At 41.1% G+C, this 25,871-nt stretch overlaps 1 protein-coding gene and 1 long non-coding RNA gene across 4 annotated transcripts in view; one reads left to right on the top strand and one right to left on the bottom strand.

The window, feature by feature from the left end:
• LOC124307886 (small conductance calcium-activated potassium channel protein) overlaps positions 1-25,871 on the top strand; it is a 155,171-nt gene that overhangs the window by 75,865 nt on the left and 53,435 nt on the right. For all 3 annotated transcript variants that reach the window (XM_046770044.1, XM_046770043.1, XM_046770045.1), the window contains one exon: positions 17,819-18,217. In XM_046770044.1, coding sequence (XP_046626000.1) covers positions 17,819-18,217 — 399 coding nt within the window. The remainder of the gene's footprint in view (positions 1-17,818; positions 18,218-25,871) is intronic.
• LOC124307892 (uncharacterized) overlaps positions 1-25,871 on the bottom strand; it is a 159,237-nt gene that overhangs the window by 94,520 nt on the left and 38,846 nt on the right. The window lies entirely within an intron of this gene.

Raw genomic sequence — 25,871 nt, 5'->3', positions numbered from 1 at the left:
AAACTAGAAGATATAAATAGCGCTTATGTTACAGTAAATTAGACTTTGATAATATACCAAGATTAATAATAAAATATTTTCGTTAATCTCTCCCACGAATATACCTGTCTACAAAATTTCAGCAGCGTACAATAAGAATTTTTCTAACGACTTTCTTCAACTACCAGGATCGTATTAATTATCAGGACTAGAAACGATCGACTTATTCTCATTTCAATGTCTCGCGTAGCTGAATAATTTTGGCAAGAAGATATAACCATCAATTCACAACTGCGAGCATCCTTCGAATCCGTGAAGATCTGCACGAAATGACCTTTGTTTTGTGCCAGAACTGGTGGAAAATTCATTGAAGATGAAGTGTATTAGACAGCTCGAGACTTCTTCAAAGCCAATTCTATTTTTTTCTTTACCTATTATTTTCACCCATCTCCATAAAATTTAACCGAGAAGTTAACTGCTGTCGCAGCAATTTCATTCTTGCCTTATACGGTAAAAGTTCTTCATATTAAATTATCAAAACGGATTGAATTTTTCCGTATCTGCCCGATTCTTTCTTTTAAATTTCACTTCATAAATTCTTTTCGTGGAAGATTTATTCAAGTTTCAAACACTTTAGGTAAAATTTTTTATTTTTCCACAATCATACTATAGAGAGAGTGCAATTTCGAAAATCATGTATTTGTAAAATGTGTGACTTGTACCTAGATATGTGAATTGAAACGCACTCTGAATATCGAATACTAGATGTGCTTTATAAAGCTTCCATCTTGGCACGACGTCTCGATTCTTTATCGCAAGGTTATGCGAGATGGAAGAAAACCGTGCGGTATTCGACGCTGTTACCCACGACGAAGAGTTTTATTTAAACGTGCATGAAAATGACAAGTCTATCGATGCTGCAGATCTTGGAGAAAATTTTCCCCGCTGTCTATACGGATTCTGAAAGCACAGCGAAGCCTCGATGCGAACTGCAGTTTGTCGAAGACTGGAATGAGAGACAAGTATGGATTTTTCAACCCCTGTAAATACTCGGCGATTCAAATCGCGCATTAACGCGTTCGGTTCATGAGCTCAATCGTTTGATGCGTGTCAAATGACATCCACACAGCGGTTCAACGAAGGACACGTGAAAAATCAATATCAAACGGCATTCGACCCCCGCGCAGTTTACAGTCAGGCGTGTATTACTTGCACGATTATTCGCGTACACAGGATCAGAGTATTCCTGCAGGATTCGCAATTTCGCTCGTATAACGTTTACAGCTCACAGTTCAGGTCGTATAACCGACGCACCTCGCCTTTCGATCAGATGATGAAATCCGTTCGTGTTACAAGCTGCATGCTGGGAATACCAGGAGCGAGAACAGTGGCGGTACATTGGAGCACAAAACTTTACGACTTCTCCACAACCCCGGAATCGTTATACTTACTTGCCCGATATCGTACTTCCAGGCTGTGCCTTGTTTGGTTAACGTCATTTATCGCGGCAACGAGATTGAGGCTTGATTTATCAGGTTAATTGCGAAACGTGGCTAACTAAGATTTCTCAGCATTAATACGCACACGTTTCACACACGGTAGAATTACCCCCCCAACACTTTGATCTGCGTCAGTTCGGAACAGCCGGAACCTAATCGTGAAGCGTATCCTTTTCCTTTCGGAATCATCAATCTCGTGAAAATATTATAAAGCCTGCCTCTCAATGTTTGGCTGATATCACCGAAGGCCTTTGAATATTTCACTCTATGCGTCAAAATGAACAATAAAATTCACGAAGCACGTGTGTAGAAGTTTTTGTCCATCCGTCACAAGTGCGCGTTTATTCAACCGAAACGTGTATTCGTTTTTTCAACTTTTTCCCATTAATATTATTTTTTCCTATTGCTTAAACTCGCGATCAAAGGTGAATTTAACATTAAATAAAAATGAAAAGAAAAGATTTTTCCGTATGTAGGTACGTATAATACCGAAAAAAACAAGCTGAATCAGTAATGCGAAAATACATTGTATGAGGATTTGGAATAAAGTTTTGCAAAGCAGGGAATTGTATTCAAGATTTCCAAGCCGGTGAAGAAATTCTATAAGGCTTGTATTTCCACAAGCCGCTAACAAAATTTTCCGAATGAGAAGCGGAAGGATTCGTTTCCGTTCGGTAAAATAAGTTGGCGGTTCGTGTAAACCATTCAACGAAAGTGCAAAAAGTGTGCGGAAATTAAAAAATAGACAGGGAGAGAGAGAGAGAGAGAGAGAGAGAGAGAGAGTCGATGGGCGCAAACTATGGATAATGCAGAAAATTTCTACTTGATCTCAAGATTGATGAGGATTGATCTTTGCCAAGGTGATTATACACAGTTGGATAGAAAAAAATAACGTGATGTAATATAAATCGACGCCAGAATTTCTCGACCGTTTCAGGATTTTCTGATAACTCACACACACAGGCAAACACACGCATATACATGAAATGTGTATGTGTATACATTACGCGGAGGCACATCCATCACGCCTGCTAACTGCACGAGTAGAGCCGCCGAAGAGTTTTGGGGTTAATCTCGTAATTCGAGTATCGAACTTTGTCGGGGGTAGATCAAAAACAATATAAGCTGTATAAGCTGTTGTAATTCTAGATGCTCTGTGCCGTGAGCGATTGTGAGAAGAACTTTTTTATACACCAACTGACTTGATATAAAGCCTATACCTACTCATAACCCACCCGCGTTTTATCTGTACGAAGATAAAATGGTGCAATTTTAGTTGCAAACTGCTGAAACTCGACCCTTATTCAACTCACGACACTCGGATTTCTCTGGTGGGGGAAAAAAAAAAAAAAAAAGAAAAACAGAAATGAACGTAAAAATAAAATTATGACCGTATAAAAGTACCGCGGTTCTCGTTCTCGCTGAACAAGATATTGTCTTTTTTTTTTCTTTTCCGTCTTATCTCCGCCATGAAATCTTGACGACTGACCTCGACGCTTCTTTTGAAATCGCGAAAAGCACGAGAGCAAATATCTTAGGAAAGACATTTATTTACTGCATATCCAGTTCATTGTATAACCCATTGTATCGTGTAGTACAAACATCGCTGTTTCATGATTATATCTGCACAACAATTATCTGAATGAAAGCAAATGTTCACAACTTGAAAAAAAAAAAAAATTCCACTTTCTCGAGAGATAAACCAATGAATGACACATCGCAATTATTCAACTTCACACAACGAGTTCGAAATGTGGCTGAGCAAAGTTTTAACATATTTCATGAAACTTGATGATAAAATTAAGAAAGTGCAGAGTGAAACAACGGATATGAAAGACTCATGGATCGAAGTTCGAAATTTTTCAACCTCCCATATTGAAGGCTTTCATCCTCCCATCTTTTGCGTGCGTAACGAAGTTCCACGAGCATTAAAAATGAACCAGATGCCTTTCTTCTACCGTGCGTCATAAAGCTCGAAGCTACCTTGAACCGATATTATGGTGGTCAGGTTAAGGAAGGAAGACATGGCGTCTACGTGAGAGTTTCCATGGTTACAACTCTTCTTCCTTCTCCAGTCTTTTGTTTCTGCGTGTCTCTCTCTCTTGCCCCTCTCTCTGTTTCTCTCGGCTTCTCGGTACATCTGCGAGACCCAGATATAAGAGGTCGACTCGTTACTTGGTGGTCTGCTTACGTCACCAGAGTGTAGTTAACTTCGTTTTAAGTGCACCTAGCCAGGCGCTAATTAGTTGACGCTGTTATCTCAATTGCACGCTAAGCGTTTTCAAGATCATAAAAAGCGGAGTTTGTTCGAAAATATTTTTGCCTCGGTGTTATGTTGTATATAGACCCCGTTGCCCATGGACGTGAATCGAAATTTTGCAAATCATCATGTCAGTCCAATGATATGCCGTCGAGCTGAATTACAACTGTGCGAATATCCGACGAATGACGCTCAACGCAGTTTTTACAATTTCCGAATATCGAAGATCGTAGTTGGATAAATAAATATACCTTTGAAATATGAAAGGTAATCATGGGATTTCACGTCGCGTGAGCGTCATTTTCAGAAGGTGTAAGCCTGAGACACGGATGATGAATACAACATTGTTACAAAATTCCGATTCATTTTACGTCTCGAGCTATGAGACGCCACACACACTCGTCTCATCAATAATTCTGCAGACTCTGGCACAGCGGTAAAAACCATCGGTTACGTATCAAATACCGAGAAAAATATGTTGCCCCATTGAGCAGAACACCCGATCATCTGTATTATATATACGTTGTCTCAATGTTTCCCGAACACGAATGCATGTGCGGCAATGCGCATCGATGATAAAAGTGAGAAAATTGAACGATCGGAAGGTAATCGATGAATTATTCTACAACCAAGTAATTTCCCGCTCGTTATTATTCCCCCGACGCCGCGCCGGAAAGCGTCGCGACGCGAAGCTAGTTTGCCCCTCTTGAAATAAAGAAACCTACGTAATAGTAGGTCGTTGAGTTAGGCCTGTTTTCCCGTCTTTTCTCGTTTATTCCGATCGGCCAGAAATTGGATTTCTGGCCGATCGGAATAAACCAACTGCACGTGTCTAGCGTATATTATACATCGATCTGATTGCCGAATGATGAATTATTATTCCCTCGCGTTATTATTGGCCAGGGAGTTTGTTATAGACTCGTCCTTCCCTCGTCAACAATTTCGTCTCACCCCCGAAAGCGTATGAAAAGGTTATACGGCGTCACAGAAATTACCGTGGGCTGTAAAGAACGAGGCGATCATCCGATGTCAAGAGCTTTCAAACTGCGGAGGCCATTTTCCATAAATTCACCGACACAGCGGATGGAAACAGCTTTCGGCGGGTTATATCTACAACGGCAGAGTCGCACGTCTCGTAGAATCAGGACAAGCGTCGAGTTGCACCTCACGAAACGTACCTACTCTCGATTCGATCATTCGGTCGAACTGCTGAAAATTGGAGTTCGGATCTTTCGAACCTGCGGAGCTATTAATTATTAATCCTAAAATTTGTGTGTTCGACAGGTGTGAATTTTTTAACAAATTATTACGCCTGCAGCGAGAATGAGGGAAATAAATTACGAAAAGATTCGAACAGCACTGATGCAAAGAAAAGCCTTGGAAAAATGGCGTTATAAGATCTGAAAATTATTCTTGCTTCAGTCGGTCCTGAAGCATCGTGGCAGGTGAGCAGGCATTTATTGCTTTCGTTTCGTAGCGTACGATGATGCATCGTAAAAACAAGTAAAACTTGACGAGTCAGAGGAGCACGCGGATGGTATCTGGTGCTGGTTTAATTTCGAAAACATAGGTTCATTTCGTTCCTTTAATTTTCCTAATTTGTATGTAAAGCGTTATTAGAGAGATAAGGGCCTCCGAGTCTCCCGGACAAGCGGACCCCTTCTCTCATGCCTCTCTCTCTATCTCTCTCTCTATCTCTCTATCCCTTCGTATCTCCCTCGTCTCACCCTCCTTTCCTTGAGACCCTCAAAGCTTCCACTCAGCGCTCAGACCAACTGGCGTTCAAGCATACATAGAACGCATACGTGTATGTAAATCGAGCATGAAACATGAATGTATGATCTATGAAGACGTCAACGTCTGCGCTAAGCCCACCTCGCTAAAGTCTGCCATTCATCGTCATTTGTCAAACAGTTAGGTACAGGGGCTAAGCTCGCAAACCTACTCAAAATATAACTGCAACGTGAATTTTGCATTTTCGAAATCGTCGATAAGCAGAAAACAATGAAAACAATCACACTTGATTGGATCGCAGATACGATTTTTGCGTAAGCATTTTTTTCATCACTCTTGCACCCACTTCGAATTATCAAACAAACAATTTGTCACGTAAGTTCAATCTACTATCAGCAGATATTTTCGTATTCGCGATAACCACGACGTTTCTCTGCTGAAAGGTGATAAAACGAATTCTTATGAACCGTAAAGGGGGGAGGGAAAATTTCGTAAAGATCGAAAAAGTCTTCATCGTTGAAAAGAATTGCGGTCGCAGATACACACATCATGTGTAATACTGGTGTGTCAGGGTAAGAAAGCATCACACGAAGCTCGACGTGCAAAAACATATCCAACATAAAACGTGCGAGTCATATCGCCTCGTTTCCGCCGCTTTTTCGTTTTCACCGAAAACCCGACTCCGCACAATGGTTCCAGAACCGGGATTACCTACAGCCATACATCTTTTTTTCACAGCGATCAATATATATATATATAAGAAATATGAGGATCAGTATAGTTGTCGCAGGTGTTAAAAAACTGGTCTTATTAGCCATTTAATTTCTTCGATACTTTTTTGCCTCGACTTTTTTGAATTGATTCTAATTCTGCAACCGTTCTTAAATTCGCTAATACCGAGGTGACCACACTGTTCGATATTCGGGCTGACCTTCGTTTATATATTTCACGACCCGATCGACCAGCGCCCAGGCTCTCTACGGCTATTTGTGATCGTTTTGCATTATTTAGAGAGCAGATCGAAGTTCACGGTGACAAACGGAACGTTCTATGGGTTCGTTCCTGAATATTCATTAACCCTTTTAAGTTTATTCCCGACGCCAATAATTTTCGTAAAAGCTATAGGCACGCGACCGTGTTCCAAGCAGAATATTCATACGCATCGATCGATTTTCAATCACTTGTTGCTCGCGGAATATCGATGATCTTTGCTTACGTCTGTTTTGAATGACCATAATATCGCATGTACAGATCAAATCACGCTATGGTCGATAATGAAAATGTCACAGCGCACTTGACATTGGTGAGCGTAAATATTTTGCCGGTGAGTTTTTGCAACCAAATTAACCACTCGGGAAAATTCAAAAGAGTATACGATGAACTGGAGACCGCATGTACGCCCAGAGAAACAAGAAAACTTTCCACAAAAGCTCGCTTATAGTACTCGAGGCAAGTAGGAGATGTAGAATAGTTTTATTTTTGAGCCGTGAGGGGATGTCGGCAAAGAAGGAAACGACTGAAAGCGTGAGAGAGAGAGAGAGGAAGAAAGATAGTCGGAAAAGAGAGCAGCGGCTGTAATAACGTAAAGCTCGGAGAGTCGGACGAGTCAAGAGTCCCTGCATTTCCTCACGTGCCTACCATTCGCGTATAGGTAGGTACACCAACAAGACGATTCGAAAAGTAAATTGAGTTTCAAAAGAATTGAAAATCTCCCTCGGTGTATCGGAATATCAGCTGCAGCAATAGAATAAAATTAATGGACCAACTCTCATCTCCGCTGTTCCAATATCACAAGGACGAGGATATACGAACGAAATCGAATCGATGCACGGCAGTGTGAGGCGGCAGTCCAGAAATTAGTTTGTCCATTGACCAAAATAAAAACGACAAACGCGAGAAGTAATCCAACTTCGGAGGTGAGGCTGCGCCTTTATGCTTCTAACTTTTTTCCTTCCACAAGTTTGTTTTGCCTCATTTTACTTTTCGCGGTGTATTTACGCGGGTGGGAAAACGATGGAGAGAAGCAAAGATGAGGTATGAGATATGGAATTGGCTTTAATGCGAAAGCCAGTCATGCTGAACAAAATCACTTGCCGCGGGGCGAACCGCGAGCGACTTGATTATGAAACTTTCGTTTTGCTCAAGACATGAAAAATATAACGCACAATGCAGGTAAATATGCAAATACATCCAGATGAAAACTTGTATATGATATTGCAGCAAAAAAAAAAAAACGTATTGAAAAGAATAAACCATGTTACGTTATGCTATAAAACAAAAAACGATGTTATATCTCTTTGCAAAAGAAACTTGTGTAATAGGGCACACGTGGTACTTGAAAATTCAAGATGTCTACTCCACCTGCCTTCGGCCTGCGAAAGAAACACGTGCCCTGAAATTCATCGGGAGCTTCTTACAGGTCACCGTAATTGATCTTGGCTCAGTTTATTGCTGAGGGATTGAACTTCGGTTCCCGGCAATTCGTAGTTTCGTGATATTCGTGACCAGTTTACAAAGGATCTTAACCATAAATCCATTCACCGACAGCCATCCTGGGAGCGGAAGGCTTCTGCGCACAAATCCTAATAAAACGAAATAAATTACTAAAATGCGTGATGGTCCCTGATAAAGTGGCCGAGTTCTCGTACCTCGGTATTACTATCGCATTCATTAATATTGATGAACCAACCGTGACGAATTTACAATTCTTTCTTTCGCAATGACGAAAGAAAAATCAAACACCGAGAAAACATAATATTGCCAAAATCTAGCCTGACAATTCGTCCAAGCCGCTTTATCGGCTCTTTTTCTCATCCCTACGAAAAAAGGGTCCAGGCTAATCAACTTTGGAGGAAGCCTGCAGTGTACAGATGAAAGGACGGTCGCTCAAGTTGATTATCTGAGAGTTAGCTGAAGTGGGGAGGATTCACTATCGCTGACAAACTTGTAAGCGACATAGAAGATGCTACAGGTTTTAGAAACCCCTAGGCCTCCGCTGAACTCGATTAATAGTGTTCGCCGTCAGCGAGGAACAAAAAGAAACTCTCTCAAACAAGGTGCAGAGATTGAGTTAATCTGCTGAGGGTGAGCGCGGACCCCTTAGCGATGCGACGTAGTTAACACTCATAATTAAGGGTGAGAATGCTATTGAAGGGATGAATCAAAGTGATTTCGATTCTTCCGACCACGCCTGAAATTGTCGTCATTCGTTACAATGGATCGACGCCTCTTACGAAAAGTAGAAGCGTTTCAGATTTCTTACGAAAACTGGCATCTTGTCGTTTTCACCGCGAAAACTATCACTTTTTGATAGGTACAGGATTAGTAAGAGCGCAGTATCGCTGGGTATAAAAATCCCCGAAAAAATAAAAAGATTACGCATAGTTTAGGTAAGGACTATTTCGTATAAATATAATAAGATAAATTGATATTTATATTGATAAAAATTAGTTGTCGACAATCAAACTTCAGAAGGAGCAGAATTAAGATTTGTGCTAGATGCTACTAGACACCGGCCGTCGGATACGTGTGTCGTTGCAGAGAATATATTATATATTATGTGTTTCTGACGTCAGCCAACCTTTCGGCATTTTGGCCGTTCTGTATTTAGCGGGTTTCGGGATTTCGACCTTTCGAGTCTTTGGTCAGTGGTCATTAATAAATTCGGATTCGTAGATCTTCGAGAAAGGCACGAGTCTGACATTTGAAAAGTCGACTTTTCGACTCTTCGGTATTTTCGCAATTCAATATTTTGCCCTTCGTAATCTTGGTCATTTTCGAGAAAAAAAAAAAACAATGTCGGTATAAATTGATTTACACATAATTGCGTTATCAATTATTATTTTTCTACAAGTCGTCTCTTCGTATTTTACGGTCTTTCTACGTTTTTAACTGTCGGTAGTTTGACTTTCGGGATTTCATTCCGTCGACGTTTTGGCCTTTCGTATTTTTGTATCCCACCCCATGGTTCGTCAGTTATCCCGAATTGCACGATTCGCATCGTTAGGAATGGGAGAGCTGAAGCGTCAAAGTGAATGCAAATTTCGATTACTTTCAATATCAGCACACAAGAAACGCTGTGGTGCGGACATACACCGGTTCCATTTAACGGTTTCATTAAATGTTAAACGTTGTACGGACTCCGACCTTATCTGCATTTGTTTTCATTCGACTCCGTCTCTTCCTTCGTTTTTCTTTATTAACGTCCCCGTATTTTATTTTGATAAAAGCCTCAATGCCCTGCCTCTCTGGGTGCTTTCATAACATGAGCCTCCGTTTTTTTTTCGCCCACCGCAAACCTCGTGCTTATTGACCGAAACAATGGAAAGTGGCGAATAAATTGAGGAAAGTAAACGGCGCTCGACGTTCCAACAATTCCATAATTTATGCCCCAAGAATCGACGAAGAAGTATAATTCATTTGATATTTCTCAAAAGCATTTCCGCACAATGGTAGCTACCACGAATATTTTCCAATATACAGTCTGGATATATCAACGGTTACTTTGTTTTTTTTTCACCAACAAAAGCACACCGTTAATTATAAATTTTTAATTTTTCACCGAACCTTCCTAAATGAATTGAAAAATAGCGAGCACCTTCATAATTATTTTAACGATAATTCGAAAACTGCTGACGTAAATTATTCAAGGATGACGACGTGAACTAGATTCGTCAACGTAGAGGAAGATCCAAAAGAACGGCTCGAATCGGGAATATGTAGAGGAGGTCGGGCAACGTATACACCTGAATCTGATATGAAACTAGATCGTATAGGTATCCAGTTGTCCGGTGCATGGACTGACAATCCAATCTGTCCGACATAATTGGAATCCTTGAACCTTCGACCCATGCTTCCGATTTAGTACCAACGACGTTCTATCGGGACAGAGGGAGCGCTACTTTTCGTCCAAGATTACACCCAGATCGCAAGCCTGCAATTCTGACAATTTTCCCTAAAACTCTGTTAACCGTGTTGAAAAAATAAATGAACATCGTCAGGCCTAATACTTTGTTCAAAATTTTTTAATAATTACTTTAATTCAATCGGTCTCAAGCGGGTAATGTACCTAATTCGTTAATTACCTACTTTTTTACGTAACTTCACGACGACCCGCTTTCGTGGCAGGTCACACGTCCACCCCCTTCGTCGTTGTTCCGTTAGCTTGTTTTATTTCCGTGAAACCGGTGGATAATTTAGGGTATATATCCGGTGTAGTTCGCGTGACAAGTGAAACGGACCTGGTATTATTTTTATTATTATTATTATTATTATCATCACCTGGTCACCGGACTTGATGAATTTTTAAAAGCCGAGGCACAACGACGACGTTTAACCGCGACTTCCGCTTTCGCGAAATGGTGGAATATAACAGGAATAACCTTAAAACGACAATGGATATCTTATACCGAAGGCGGTCGATAACGCGAAGAAACGTTGTTAATACAAGGGAAAATTGTAACCGGTTCTCGGTGTAATTTCTCCCTTCGGTTAATTCAAAAAGTAGGGTAATAGTGAGGCGAAAGATTATCGCGTGGACTCTGGCACGCTGTCTTACATAGTCTTGCTAGTTTTGCGGTGATTTTCACACCGCCGCTCCCGCTTTTAAACGAGAATTCCGCAAGCACGTTTGCGAGTTTGTCTGTACAGGTTATAAGGTGTAATAATAATAAGTTTCCATCGCGCTTTTCCGCGACGTTTCAGCCAAGATTTTCGTTCAACTTTGTTGAATTTCTTCGATTGTTACCATTCGAACAATGCTTTCTTTGTCAACGCCTTTCCGTCCTTCCTTCCGTTACTTGGTCAGCACCCTATTCTTCCGGTTTCAGAAGCCTTTAAAAGGTCTGCCCGACACTCACGGCTCCATCTTTTCTACTTTCCGCTCTCTTTGCAACGATAACGACCCGGCTTTGTAATTAACTTCTAGTAATTGATTAATCACCGCGATATGTGGTCGAGTGATATCTTGGAATTGAAACTGACGTAAAAACTTATCAACCTTCTCAAACCGGTGAACACCTTTTCACTCCGACTTTCGCGAACCCGGAAGCTCAAGAGGAACGAAATATGTCAATGGAATTTCGATAATCAGACGCCATCGTGCTTCAGCGGCTTCTCGCACACGCCTGACCGAATTGGTATTATTTCTTTGTCAGCATTTTGCCGCTACAGGTTGATATTGTTGAAAGAGAAGGAAAATATATTACGCAACAAAAGGCAGGACACACCTCACAGCCAAAGGCTCGAGCCTAAAGTCTTTCAAACCAATTGTAAGAATCAGAAGCCTTAAATTCATTTCTGTAGGGTATAAACGGGAAAGAAAAATTTCGTGGTATAACTCACAATCAGCATATTGTTGGTACAAGAATCACGCGGGTGTTAAATTGGGTTACGTTTTTGTACGTACGAATATACATATCCCTGTGTAAAATTCACCCTAGCGTGAAGCGGAATATTTTCTGAAAATAAAATCAACGATTTTACCTCAGCTGCAGAACCGAGTTTTTCATTCGCTGAAAAATTGCGCCGCTGCAAGACATAATTTTTGGTAACATCGTGTAAATTACGGCCGCCTCGTTATCCGGCAAAACGCCCGGGGTCGTCAACGTTTGTGAAGCGTATAGAGTTTCACTCTTATACCGCGGTTTATGTCCAGGCAGATTGTAAAAATAATAATCCGTACGTAAAAGTAAATGTCTTTTGCAAATTTTTGACGACGCAGCGAGTAGTTATTTTTTAATTCTTTCACCGCGCACCGCGACGATATCTCGATCAAACGGCATGAAAGTTCAATCCGTCGTTGCAGATTACGAATATACCAGCAGTCGAATAAAAAATACTGAAATATTGTTCATAACGAATTTTCTATACTGCCATTGATGGACTGTGATTAAAATTTATTACACGCGTGCAAACTTTTCACAGCCGCCAGCCTCTTTTTTGTAGTTTATACGTTAGATAACATTCATACATCATTCGTAGTTTTAATCTTGAAGTTTTGACACTAAGTCAAGATTTTGACTTATTCAAAAAGTTAGAGTTAGATAGTAGAGCTGATTTTATCAACTATCGTATTTACGAAAATAATGCGCATCGGTTTGCCGGAATAAACCATCTCATTCAAAAATACAAATAGAGTTTCTTGTCTTTTTCAAAAATTTATAAAACTTCCTTCGGGAGAGCTAGTTATTTTATTTATCGGATAAGATGGTCCGCAGCTGGAGTCAAGGATTGACGGTGATCTCGCTCTTTTTCTGACGCGCATCTGTGGGGTCGGATTTTCGACATTTTTCTTTTGATCGAGGGCAGCCTTCCTACATATATCGTACTTAAGGCTCGTATATTTTGCAGTAAACTTCCCCGAAGAAACAGAAGCGCGGAATCGAGGATAAAAGGAAGACTTTGATTTTTGGTTGCAGATAAATTCTCTTCAGTTTCGAGAAACTCTTCTGGGAAATTAGAAGCTTCTTGAAAAACAAAAAGTAACTTCGGAAGCGGAGATACTCGTCTCCGGGGTCGAATCGCTCTCGACACGACGAGATTTCGCTTTGTTTCCCCGCCGTTTCGAGTTGTCTCGAAAAAAACCTCTCGGAGAGAAAACAACTTGGGCACTCCGTTAAAAAATAAAATCCCGCCGTGACAATTTATGAAATAAGAGCAATAAAATGAGAAGAAAAAAGACGGAACGAAAAAAAAAAAAAATCATCACCGTCACTTTTAACGACGTTGTTACCTGTTTTCGCACGCGGTAACCTCCATGACGACCGAGCTGACGACACTGCGATATATCTTGCTGACCTTTAAACTTACGTATATTCACGTATACATAATGCCCTCCGAAAAATCGTTTCATCGCAAAGCTTTCGGGTCGTGAAAACACTTTTTACTTCATTTTTTTTCTTCTCGAGGATTATTCGTCTTACGAATTTCATCGCAAGTGAAAAAGAAAAAGCCCAGTAACGAGTGCGAAAATATAAAATTCCATCACATCGAATGTATGAAATTAACATATTTCGTATAAAATGTTTGCACTTGAAAGTCGAACACAAAGTTATTTTTATTTACAGTTCTTTTTTTCTAGCTCGGTTCTTATTCTCTTTTAGCACTGTGATCAGAGGCCATTCAATTATTAGCTAATGCTAAAACAGAGGTAGGACATACAAAAAAACGTTATCAAATGTTACCCTGTAATAGCAGGCATTCCCGACAAACGTTAGCTAACAGAGGAAATTCGAGGTGCGTTCTCAAATCCTGCTGAAGAAAAATGAAATTTTTTTTTTTTAAAGGATGTTTTAAAAAAATAATGCTTGAATTGCTCAATAATAATGTCTTAGTAAATGTAATGTTTATTGCATGCATTTAAGAAGAAAAACAATACATAATTTGTTTAATACCCATTGAATAATGAATTCACGTTTTACTAAACATTTTAATGCGCATTAATAATAAATAATAATAATTAACATTTAATAAAGTAGGAGTAGATTGATCAGGATGTGACTGTAAATGGGATTTCTGTCATTCTCAGATAATTAATCAATTATCCGATAAACTATTGACAAAAGTTGGCAAAACGAGCAAACGTTACCAATCGTTATCACTAGGGGTGGGTTGCAAAAATTTGCAAAAAACTGCGTTAGCTAATCCTTGAATGGCCCCTCAGACGCGTAGGCAATAAAAAAACACTAACCGAATGCGCCGACTGTCTGATCAGCGAAAAAAAAAATGCCAATTTGCACGTGAATTCAGATTATGCTCGTGTACCAACGAGCCTGTGTTTATGTGTGTGAATATGCAAAAGCAGAAATGGGAAAAAGCGTGGAAACGCTTGCCTGTAACTACAAACTGAAATGCAAATTTTTATCTGCTTCTAAAATTGAATTTCACCGTCAGTCGTTCATTAATTAACTCAAATTTTTCGTTTTTATGATCCAGGTAGGGTGGAGCAAAAGGTATGAGCAGCTGAATTCACCATACAACAATAATTTTCAAGCATCACAATTTGAAAATTCACCACCATTCAATATTCGATATCGTACAATTTCCGCAGATCAGTCGTTTAAAACCATTCGAACGAAGTGTTGCACTTCGGCAGAAATTGAAATTAGCTTCTATCGCTTCGAGGGAAAAGAATAGAAAAAAATAAGAGGTATTAAGTTATCCGGCTCGATAAGCTCATCCGTCTGGGGTATTAAAAATTTTGCATTATCACCTCGCGGCGTCATTTCTTTCTCTTGGGCTTTTCCAACGAGTAGAAAAGGCGAATATCTTGGGAGAGACGCGCGTATACGGATCGAAAAGAGAGTGAAAGAAAGAGAGAAACCGTAGGGCGATCCGTAAATCAAATTTTTTTCACCATCACTGGATCCACCCTCCACAGAGGCGATATTCAAGCCGAACGAACGAAATACACGACATTCCGCGGACTAACTTCCAGGCATGAATCGTTGCTCCCTTGCATGACTTTACGAGTGTGTGAGACACAGGTATCCTATATCGACTCATAGATCGAATTACAAAGTATAACATACACGAGCCCGAGTTCATCGCTGCGTAGTTTTGGCGTTCGAAAACAAGAGGGTAGAAAAAGTTGTTCGATTTTATTCCCTTGCCGTTGACCGTATAAGTTTTCGTAGGAAAGAACGTGAACGGAAAGACGAGGATGTTTCGCACAGACTGGACCAAAGTGAAGGGCGAAAGAACAGCGTCAAGCCGAATAATCAATTTTCATTCTCGCATCTACTATAAAATATATACTGAAGTTTCCTTGTGCAGGCAACCGCTAGTGCATATATCCTTTTTTCAGTATGAGTCTTTCATCCCGCAGCGCCTTGACCATATAACCTCGCGGAATTAAGTGCAGGGAATAAAGAAGAACCCTCTCGCTGGATTACAAATTTATACCACACAGCGAGCCAATTGCTAAACCTTTCTATAACGCGTTGTTTAACGTTAGTTGATGGTATTCTCCGCGATTACTTTCTTCTTTGCACTTTCGCTCTCGGTTGTGATTCTCGTAGAAACTTACCCCCCCACCCCCCGAATGATATTCGAAAAAGAATCACACGCTCGCCGATTTGTACAAAAACTAATCACTTTACGTCGCTGTAACCGCAACGGTGTGCCGATGTGTCTGTTTGGTTGAAAGGATGCTGCACCGGAATTATCCAAAGCTCGACAGACAGACAGTGATTAATTCACTAATGATAAGAAACGCACCTGTCTCCGCATCCTCGTTCCTTCGGGGTCCGTAAGGTAATTTCCTCAAGGTGGCAGAGGCGATTAATCTTGTATAAGTTCTATAAGAAACCGTCGCTGCACCTTGAAGCAGGTTATACCGGTATACAGGTATCTGGTTCTGCGCTCGGAAATATGATTAGTATCCGCGTTTCTTATCGCAAAGCAAAAAAAGAATCCTACGGCCCACGGTTTTGGCTCGACAAATATAATTTATGACCGGCGTCTATATATACGTAGGTACACGAGCCAGAAGGGCGATAAAATTACTTCCTCTTCAATAAGACCAGATGCGAATTAAAGAAATGAAAGTTTTCTACCCCCTGCGAATTGAAAATTAAAGGAAACTTTGTTCCAGGCTCATTAATAATCTTTCTTAATTATCATCGATCGATATCGTCCAGCCTTGCAAATAATATATAACGATGATTAATTTTTACCATTGTAAAAAAAAAAAAAAAAAAAAAAAAAAAAAAAAAACAGAAGTACGAGAAGACTTTTAAGGATAAATGAAGAAAAGGTACGAATCTTGACACATTTTGGTAGGTATACAACATTTGTATTATATAACTCAACGGCACGACGAAACAGTTTTAAATAATATTTTTTTTTTTTTATCAACCGTTAAAACAGTGAGATGTACAATACAATGGAGGAATTAAACGAACCGCGGTGTTTTAGTTGCAACAGCAGCAGCTATAACACCCGCAAAAGCGGCTTGGGTAATGGATAAGAAATAAAAACAGTCACCGCGCGCAACTAGAACTGCGTGACGTTGTAATTATCTAGGAAGTTTAAATTACCACGATAAAGCGAACAATTAGAGTTCTCCGTTCAGGCAGTATATACACACGTATGCATAAAATACATGTGCGTACAATGTATATGTACAGAATCTCTCTCTCTATCTCTTTCTCTCTCTATCTCTCTCTTTCTCTCGCTCTCTCTCTCTCTCTTTCTCTCTCTCTCTCTCTCTCTCTCTCTCTCTCTCTCTCTTTGTACCAACGTGTACGTCAAAAACACAGTACCTACATGCAACCGCCAAAGAATTGCACGTCGCACGAATTAGCATATACCTAACAGCGTACATAAAGCACTCGAAATTACATCTGTGAACGAACGTAGCTTGCAGCTTTTTCATAGACCTTAGAACAATACTTTAGAATGATAGAAATAGCCTACATATATCCTCGCTTAGTCACGTCAAAGTGATGCACGAACGTGATTACGATCCTCCGTCAAACTTCGCCCGCTCGTCTCCCATGGCCTAAGTGAACCGAAAATCTAGGCGCCATCGCCTCAATCAGACTCGGCTTGAAACTTGCCGAAAGATCATTTTCTTTTCCTTCTTCTTATTTTTATTCTTTTTCTTTCGATTTCACTTCCCCCCTCAATCGTACCGTTTTTATCCGAACACCCCAGAGCCCAACTCCCATTCCCTTTTTACACCCTTGATCTTCACCGGACCATAAAATGGGACGACGTCCATACCGAAAAGTAATTACCTCCAAGGGCATGGAACGCCGATGAGTGATCTTGAGAAACCAGATGTACCATCGCTGTGCACGGATTTGATCGACAATTGGGTCGGGCGAATTTGTTCCCTCGCAAAGTTACACGCGTTGTAGAATTTGTTTCGATATCGTCCCGCCTAGTGAGTACCTTACTCCGCACCCTCGTTTTTCGGACCAGCTGGCGTGGACGGCTCAGTGTCCGAGAAAAGACAAATGAACCACGAGTCCACCTTCAGTGGCACAGGCAACGAAACGAAAAAAATTTGGGATTTCCGCGTGTGTCTCGCGATAGCGGAAACGGGTATTTCGCACTTCGCGAAAAAAACCTTTCCAACATCTCGAAAATTAATGAATGGCTAATTATTATTATCGGTAAACGTTTTCCGAACCGTTAATTCTTAATACATCAAAATTAACCCCCCACGCGGCAGGTTTCGGAGGCGATGGAATAGAGAAAAAAAAATATCACGCTCCCTCGTCACTTCGAAGGTCGTCGAGGCGATCGGCCGATTTTCGACGGAGGATTATTTCGCGTTTTCGTAAATAGCGCGATCTCGTCGTAGATCGTAAGTTGAACGCGATTCTTCCTGTTCCAGCTGCGGAAGCCAGTTTCGACTCTGTCGATTCCCAGCGCGATGAAGACCAGCGGTGGGGTCTCGGGAGGCCCTGGAGGCGTCGGCGGCGGCGGTGCCGGTGCCGGACCCGGCGGGGGCGCCGGCGAAGACGCCGGCATAGCCCTTGTCGGCGTCCATTCAGAGTACCCTAGATACATGGAGGAGCGTGGCCTCGGCGGCGGCTCGATGAAGGGTCCCTCCGGCGGCAGCATAGGGCCCGCCTCCAAGCACAAGCCCAACGTTGGCTACCGCCTTGGCCGCCGGAAGGCCCTCTTCGAGAAGCGAAAGCGCATCAGCGACTACGCTCTCGTCATGGGAATGTTCGGCATCATCGTCATGGTCATCGAAAACGAGCTGTCCAGTGCCGGGGTCTACACCAAGGTGAGTCATTTCATCGACAGTTGCTACTCGAGTTTTTTCCTTTTCTTTAAACAAGCTCTTAAGTTTCTACTTTTTATACGCCGCTACTGCTGAAACGTCGCACATCGATGAGACGAAACTATTTTTTTTACGTCTCCCCTTTATGACTACACTCACACATATACGAGTATATATATATGTACACTGTACACTTGTTTTATTTACGATCGTTAAACGCGTCGGAAACTGAGATTTACAACATTTCGGTTTTTTTTTTCTCGACAATCTTCCTCCACTTTTATGTACATTTGTTTCCTAGTTGAAGCGCAATCGTCACAGAGTACCTGATATTTCACCGTCTTTGCAAGATCAGCTCGAATGTATTTTTCTACGCTAAATTTGATGCAGAATTTTGGTTACTTTGGTACAAGTCAGATCTGCTAATTTACAAACAGGCTGGATATTACAATTGTAAACGAAGAGGGAAAAGAAAAACTTTTAGCACACACTTGTGTATACATTGAGAAACTGAAATTCGCATACCCTTTTCTAATTTTAACATTATGTGTGTACCCGGGAATAGCGAGAACTGATAATAAATTATTCAAGCACGCTGATGAGAACCCTTCGTTTCTCACAGCCTGGAATTTGCTTAAATAATAACAACAACAACAACAGTGGCGATAATAATGATAATAATGGGAGTATTAATCAGTGTAATTATCATTCAAACCGTCCTAAAATATTCTATGAATTTATCCTGAATAATCGTTATTTCTAGATACTTCCAAAATCTTAAGATAAAGTAGAAAAAGAAGAACAAACGCATCGCATTATTCAATATTCACAAAGTCACAATTTTTCCCTAGGATTTATGCAGGATTATCAGTCCCTTAGAGTCGTGCTCCAATAGCTGTAGTTTATAAATACGTAATACAAATTTCTAGACGTACGTGGAGTTGGTTCTGTGACGGATGCATACTTGCCTGGAATGTATACATTGCACGGGTTGCATTCAAATGGAAGCTCTGTGAGACTCGAACGAGTGTTATGCATGTAAGATGCCGGTGCCGAGTTAACAAATTGAATATTGATTCGATGGGAGAAGTTTGAAGCCGGTAGAAAGCACGTTCGCGATTCTACTGGCACGCATATAGCGATGCGGAGAAAAGTTTTACAAGCGATGAAGAAACAAGGGTAAATCTGCTGCTGCATTACGGCGTGACACGACAAATAGGCGGAATTTCACGATCCGCATAGCAATCGAGTGTGTAAAATAGTCGCGAATACCTGAAAGCCTACGTGGCCTATCTTGGAATCTTGACATGCTCTTATAACACGCCAATTTCCGGTTCACCGATCTTATCACGATCCACATGAACGAGGGGCTGATGCACGAACCCCGGCGAAACACCGCGTGGATTAAGTCCTAACGAGACTTCGGCACGATTTTACGCCACAGCCTTCCGAGTTATAGGTGGGTACAATATGTGTTGAGAAAGAAGAGGAAGTCACATATATAGAAGGGTTTCATTTTTTCAGCGACAAAACATTCTTCGAAGTTTATTTTGCCACGTTTCTATTTGTGAAACTTTCGCTTCGAGTGAAGAAAGTATCGTTGAAGAATGAAACGCTATTTTCGACCATTGAACCGTCAAGTCTGATACAATCAAAGGGGTAAAATTGATTCGCTTTTCTTTGATATCAACGCGCAATTATCGCCCATCCGAACAGCGATAAAGAAAGAGTACAAAGAATGAGAGAGAAAAGAAAACAAAGAAGCTGAAAGAACAATTTGGTCCTCATCAGAACTCTCTGATTAGTTTTATAACAACCGTCGTTTAGTAGACAGAGCTTTTTCTCTTCCTACGGTACTTTTTTTTTCGCGGAAATTATAATTAGTCTGCACCTGTAAATTATATTATGTAATACAACACTACGGAGCGATTGACTTCTAACATTTTTTTACACGCGTTCGCTTTGATCATCTTTCGCGAAAAATTTGATCACGTACGTGTTTTCGAGTGAACCGGTGGGAAAAGTAAAGGGTACAATCAATGTTCACCTGCAGGCTCAAATTCGTTCGATCCCATCGTTTCCCAGAATCCTCGTCGACTCTAAATCTCGCGATAATGCGCCCGCCCGGATCCAGAATACAACCCTTTTTACGCGAGGCCGATATTAATCACCTGTAATCGTTATACAGCACTTAACCGGCGTGGAAGATCTTTTGCCGTGCGGAATAATACTCGGGAGAATGACACGCGGCCATGACGAATACCCAGCCACCGGTATAACAAAGCGTTATACCCATTGGCCTATTTTCCGGCCAATTACCCTGGCAACAGCGTTAATCAGTGCGCAGGCAGTTTATCGCGGTACCGTTGAGACTAGTGATGTTGTAGACTCAGTTTACCGGGAGTGAGATTATCGATGCAGAACTCGAAGCGTCGTTTCTGCACCGCGCAACACCATCACGGGATGAAGAATTCCTCCAGGACGTTGACGAGAATGGACCAGGAGTTGGAAGCGATGCGGTTTATGGTTACGACCAGGGCCCAATAACCGCCGTTGGAATATTCAATGACGGGTTCGGCTCGAAGGGGATCGTAAAAAGGCGACGGGCTACCGGCGGAGTGTTGCAATTAGGTGATTGCATCAAGCGAAATTATTGCGCGGTCTCCGTCGGCCTGAAAAGCAAGAATTATGGACCCGGAAGCTCGGAGACCGACCAATCCCGGGACGCACGCATCGATCGATCGATCGGCCTTTAACTCAACGCGGCGTCTGTCCCACGGTGCTTCGACATTCCTGAATCGGTGCTGATTTTCGCCTAACCGAATCACCGATTAGACAATCCATTAATTTGGGCACCGAGGTAAAGGGATCGGCTCGAGCACTCTCTCTAATACAGCATCCGATGGAGAGGGTCAATCGCGTCCGCAGATTTACACAGATCAAGACCGGCGATCGGCCGGTTGACGTTTTGCACGCAACGGCCAATCGTGACGCGTAATTTTCACCCTGGACCCAGGCCATTCACGTAATTGTCAAGAGGCTTGAGTCGGGCTGACAACTGATATACACCGCCTTACTCCGACCACCCTGCTTTGGTTCCGCGTGCTTCGGGAGCTTTTGGATATACGATCGGATGCCCTCTCACAATTTTGGGTCCCTCGCTCAACAACGCAAAATCCACTCACCCGTGAATCACTTGGGGGTGAATTTCTCAGATGTACATAAAGACCGTGCGTTTCACGTTCAAGTATTTATCAGCTTTCGGTTGGGTTGCTGGAAACCATATTCAAACCTTTTCACCATCCAGGAACGAATGATGACGATACGCAACGTGAGCAGTATTAATTAATTGCAGTCAATATTTACCATGAAAAGTAAGAGAATGTAAAGTCCGTAACCAAGAACCGATGAAAAACTAGAAGATGAAACACCGGGTACTGTATCCCAGAAACTTTTACGCGTAAGCGATCTTTTTTTCTTCAATTCGAGACGTTCGTCGCCTCACTTGGCGCAAAATGAGTTCTTCGTTATTTTCTATATCTTGCAAAAAATTGCCGACGAATCACTTTGTTATATCAGGGTGCTTTTAACAAAAAGGTTTTATACTACGTTGCATCTTCACTAGTTGAACTCATAACCATATATTTATAGCTATAATGAATGCAGCTCGGATTGAAGCGATATTCATGAAATATAACGAAGGTGACTGTGGTATGTGGGGAATTTCTTTTCAGCGTGGAATTCATGAATATGATTAACTCTGAATGGCAGAACGTGTTGGTGAATTTTAGCAAACGGCTGAAACCCCGGTAATTGAGCCTGTGAATTCTTGACAGTTGTTTTAGTTTTTTCCCCTTCACTTCTTTTCTTTACAACCCACACAGTTATTTTTACAGCGCAAAAATGAGCGTGTTCTCCGTCGAATTCCAGTTAAAAATCTAAATACTATCTGGTTGAAGGCACTTTTTGACAATCTGACGGCGTCAAGTTATTGTAATCTTTTCTTTGCGATAAAAACTATTAAACGGTAACAAGATCTTGAATTATTGGGGTTTCACGCTTTCTATCTACAGATATCAGAAGCTTTCACACCTTACTGTTCTTTCATTCCCTAAAATTCTACCACCTGAAAATTATGAGTCACATTGCTCTATCAGTTTCCGTTCGGTTAAAAAATTTCAATATTATAACTGCGGATAATCAGCTCCAATAAATTACGAAATGCAAATTTTAAAAGGCAAAAAATTCGTCAAAAACTACACGAAATCCTCCCCATATCGCGGTTGTTCTCGAAATCTTCGGACAAACCAAAACTCATTTAATTTCAACAGGTACCTAGATTTTTCAGCTCGATAGATTTGAATGAATTCTTTATCAGCTAGAGGATGAGCCACGAGTAGGTACTTAATGCAAATGGGTAAGGGTAATAGACGAAGTGAATGTCAGTGGAAGAATTGGGTCAGACGTCGGGCCATCGAAACGACGATATAAGAGGCAGTATAAGAGGCAATCAATCAATGAATCACGGTAATTGATATGCCCAGGCCGAATAGCCTTACAGTTCTTTTACGGCCAAACTATACTCACGCCTTGACGGCAGATGTCTGAGACAATGTATTAACCAAGCAAATGTCAAGAACGTAAAGCTCACCTCTACATAAGTGTAATATTATAGGCTCACCGACGACATGTTGGCGGCTGGTGTTTGTGTTACGGTTCTACGAGGCGAAACGACGGTGATCAATTTTTCAATCATTACCCCAACGTCCCCAACGACCGACGATTCGCAATAGCTGATTGCGCGCATTTTTACTTGTCGCTAAATGTGATTTAGCCCTGTTCGAATCATATAAAGGCTGCATAAACTCACGGCGATTTTTTTACTTCGTCCGAATTACCGCCACGGAAGTCGAGCCGACTGTGCTCATTGTTGCATAAATGATGCCTACGCTGAGAAACAGCTTGTAAGATACCGGTGGTTTTAATACTCTCGACAAAGTTTTCACGCGGGGTGAGAGAAATGCAAGTGAAATATATTCGTTTTGTACGAGCGAACAGTGCAGGGAAAACGAGGCACCAGTACCGAATGTTTAATGGGTCGCACCCGGTTAGTAGAAATAGTGGCGAAGACTTGGCGTGTCAGACGAAAACCGCGTATTTCATTCTTAATTTAAGCCATGCCTTCGAGTCTTCGCAATCTCAGGAGACTCAAGTCTCGGATATTTCGTTCCAAGATCGTGAAACAACTCGTGAAGACTACCTCGAAGTCGGAATAAATTAACACAAATTTATAACGCATCGCAAAGAGCGTGGTGAGACATTTTACGAATACAGTCGAGCGTTAATGGAAACGTAACCATTCCCGCAGTGGTCATGAGATAAATGTAAGAAGGGGGGGAATTAAATCTGCAGGTGAACGTGACAAACTCCCAAGATTATCTGTGAATTTATGTGAAATGATTTTAAAAACGAATCGTTAAATCAAGACCCACTTCAAACGATTTTATAATTTATCACCGAAATTATACGTTCCCCGAGTATAGCCATTGTACCATTATGATGATTGTTATATTATATCTTCGAAGACTGTACAACGAGGCTATCAATTTTTGCCCGGGGTGCTAAATCATTAAAGTTTTGAAAGGTGCACGACATCCCGACAGGTTTTCTCCCTTCGAAGGAGCGCGAAATGTAGCCAGTTAATATCTCGTAAAGTGAAAGAGTGAAATAGGTATATCAGGGACAGCCAAAAGGGGTGCCTTCCTCAATGCAGCGTGATAAACGTTTTCTCCGTATTTCAAGGGACGAAAATTTAGAGGTTCAATTACAGTTGAGCAGATATTTTGCAAGTCGAGCCGACAACTTTCCCGTATTCTTCGACCCGTAATGCGTTATCAAAAAGCTTAAGCGAGCAGCCGGAATTCAACTGTACATTCCCTCTTTTGTTGATATCGTCTAACGATTTCACGCATTTCACGGACAGTGCATTGCCTGATCGTGATTAATCACTTTCGCTTTTGTGAAAGTCCTGTTTAATCCGAAGCACAATCGTTTACATTTGGAATAAAGCTCGCAATGAAAAAGAAAAACAAACAAACAAACAAACGCGGGGTGAGTAAAAACTTCCCCAACAAGTGTGTCGAAATTTTTGAATATATTTCGTACGTAATATATCATCGGAGACTATTCATTCTCATTATAGATAATTATTATCGAACGTGTAAAGATTCTTCGTGGAACTTCGCCCAACCACTTGAATTTTAAACTATATACCATGGGTAACTTGGCGAGTGAAAAGTAGACGTGGAAGACAGAAGCCCCAAGGGATTTCAGAGTGGCTAAACGAGTCTTAAGAGTATATGCCGACATTAAGGTGGTGCTATAGTCAGTCCTTACCGACTTCGTTAAATTTCTTCTAATTGGTTATTATCGCAGTAGCTACGCATCGCGCTGTAAAAAATGGAATAACAGCCGTATTCTACGTGCAATTTTAAATAAAAACACACCAACAAATTTTCGTATCATGCGAAAAGGAAAATTTGGCATGAAAGATAATAAATCGCGATCCTGATCTCGTATTTTTCAGACTATATCTCTATAAGCCCGTAAATTCAGAATGAATTAGTGTTTTTTTGTTCGGAATTGCATGTAGAATTTGGCTCTTTAATCCTTTTTACCGTTGCGATGCATAGCTACTGATATCAGCCGAAATAACATAAAACATTTAACGCAGTCGGTACAAACTGACCATAGCATCCTCTTACGAGGGTGCCCTGGTTGGTTTCGACGCTGACGTATACATCTCCAAATATCAAAGTTCACATATTTGAAACGCAAAAAGAGCTTAACACTCCCATTCTGTACGCAATTGTGAAAGAACACTCTGATACATTTTCATTCGGTGCAGAAATAATGGAATGACATGGTTTCTACGAAATTGCAGTTGTAAATTCGTAGTATTCATACAATATCTTTATTTCGTCGTCGGTTGAAAATGTATTCGAGTATTTTTTACAGAATTGCGGATATACAGGTGCGGTCAAGTCCTTTTTCGCATTTGAGATACGTGGACTTCGATACTTGGAGATATATACGTCAACGTCGAAATCGATCAAACTCCGGTGAAATTTTAAGAATCTTTACTAGAAGTCGTATGATAAAATCCTTCCATTAACTTTTGGAATATGGTAGCACAGGCTTTGAAACAAGTCTCATTCTCCTGCGATGAAAGTATATGCGTGAGAAATTTTTGGCGGTGGACAAAATCTTCGTCAAAAAGTTGCTTGCACATACATTTTCATCGTAGAAGGTCGAAGCTTCTTTTCAATGCATATAATACCATGTCCTAAAAATTGGCGGAAGGACTTTTTTTAATCGTGTAAAAATGGAGAAAACCGATTTTTAGTCCAAAATTTCACCCAAGTCTTCCCTTAAGTGCTCTTTAATCCGCAGCGTAGCTCAACACTCAGAACGAGCACTTTTGCGATTAATGTTGACCGTCGAGAAGCAGAGCAGTTCTTTTGAGTAACTATTCTGAACCCACGGTGCACCGACTGTGCGGCAATTACGTTTGCGCATACGTGTACACGCTTGTTCTCGAGTAATACGGCGACCGTTGTATTTCACACTGCAGAAACAGCGTCATGTTTAGTTTGCA

The sequence above is a fragment of the Neodiprion virginianus genome, chromosome 6 (assembly GCF_021901495.1).
Source record: "Neodiprion virginianus isolate iyNeoVirg1 chromosome 6, iyNeoVirg1.1, whole genome shotgun sequence".
Taxonomy (NCBI): Eukaryota; Metazoa; Arthropoda; class Insecta; order Hymenoptera; family Diprionidae; genus Neodiprion; species Neodiprion virginianus.
Note: the sequence above shows the minus strand (reverse complement) of the source record. Positions and strands in the feature narration are given on the sequence as shown.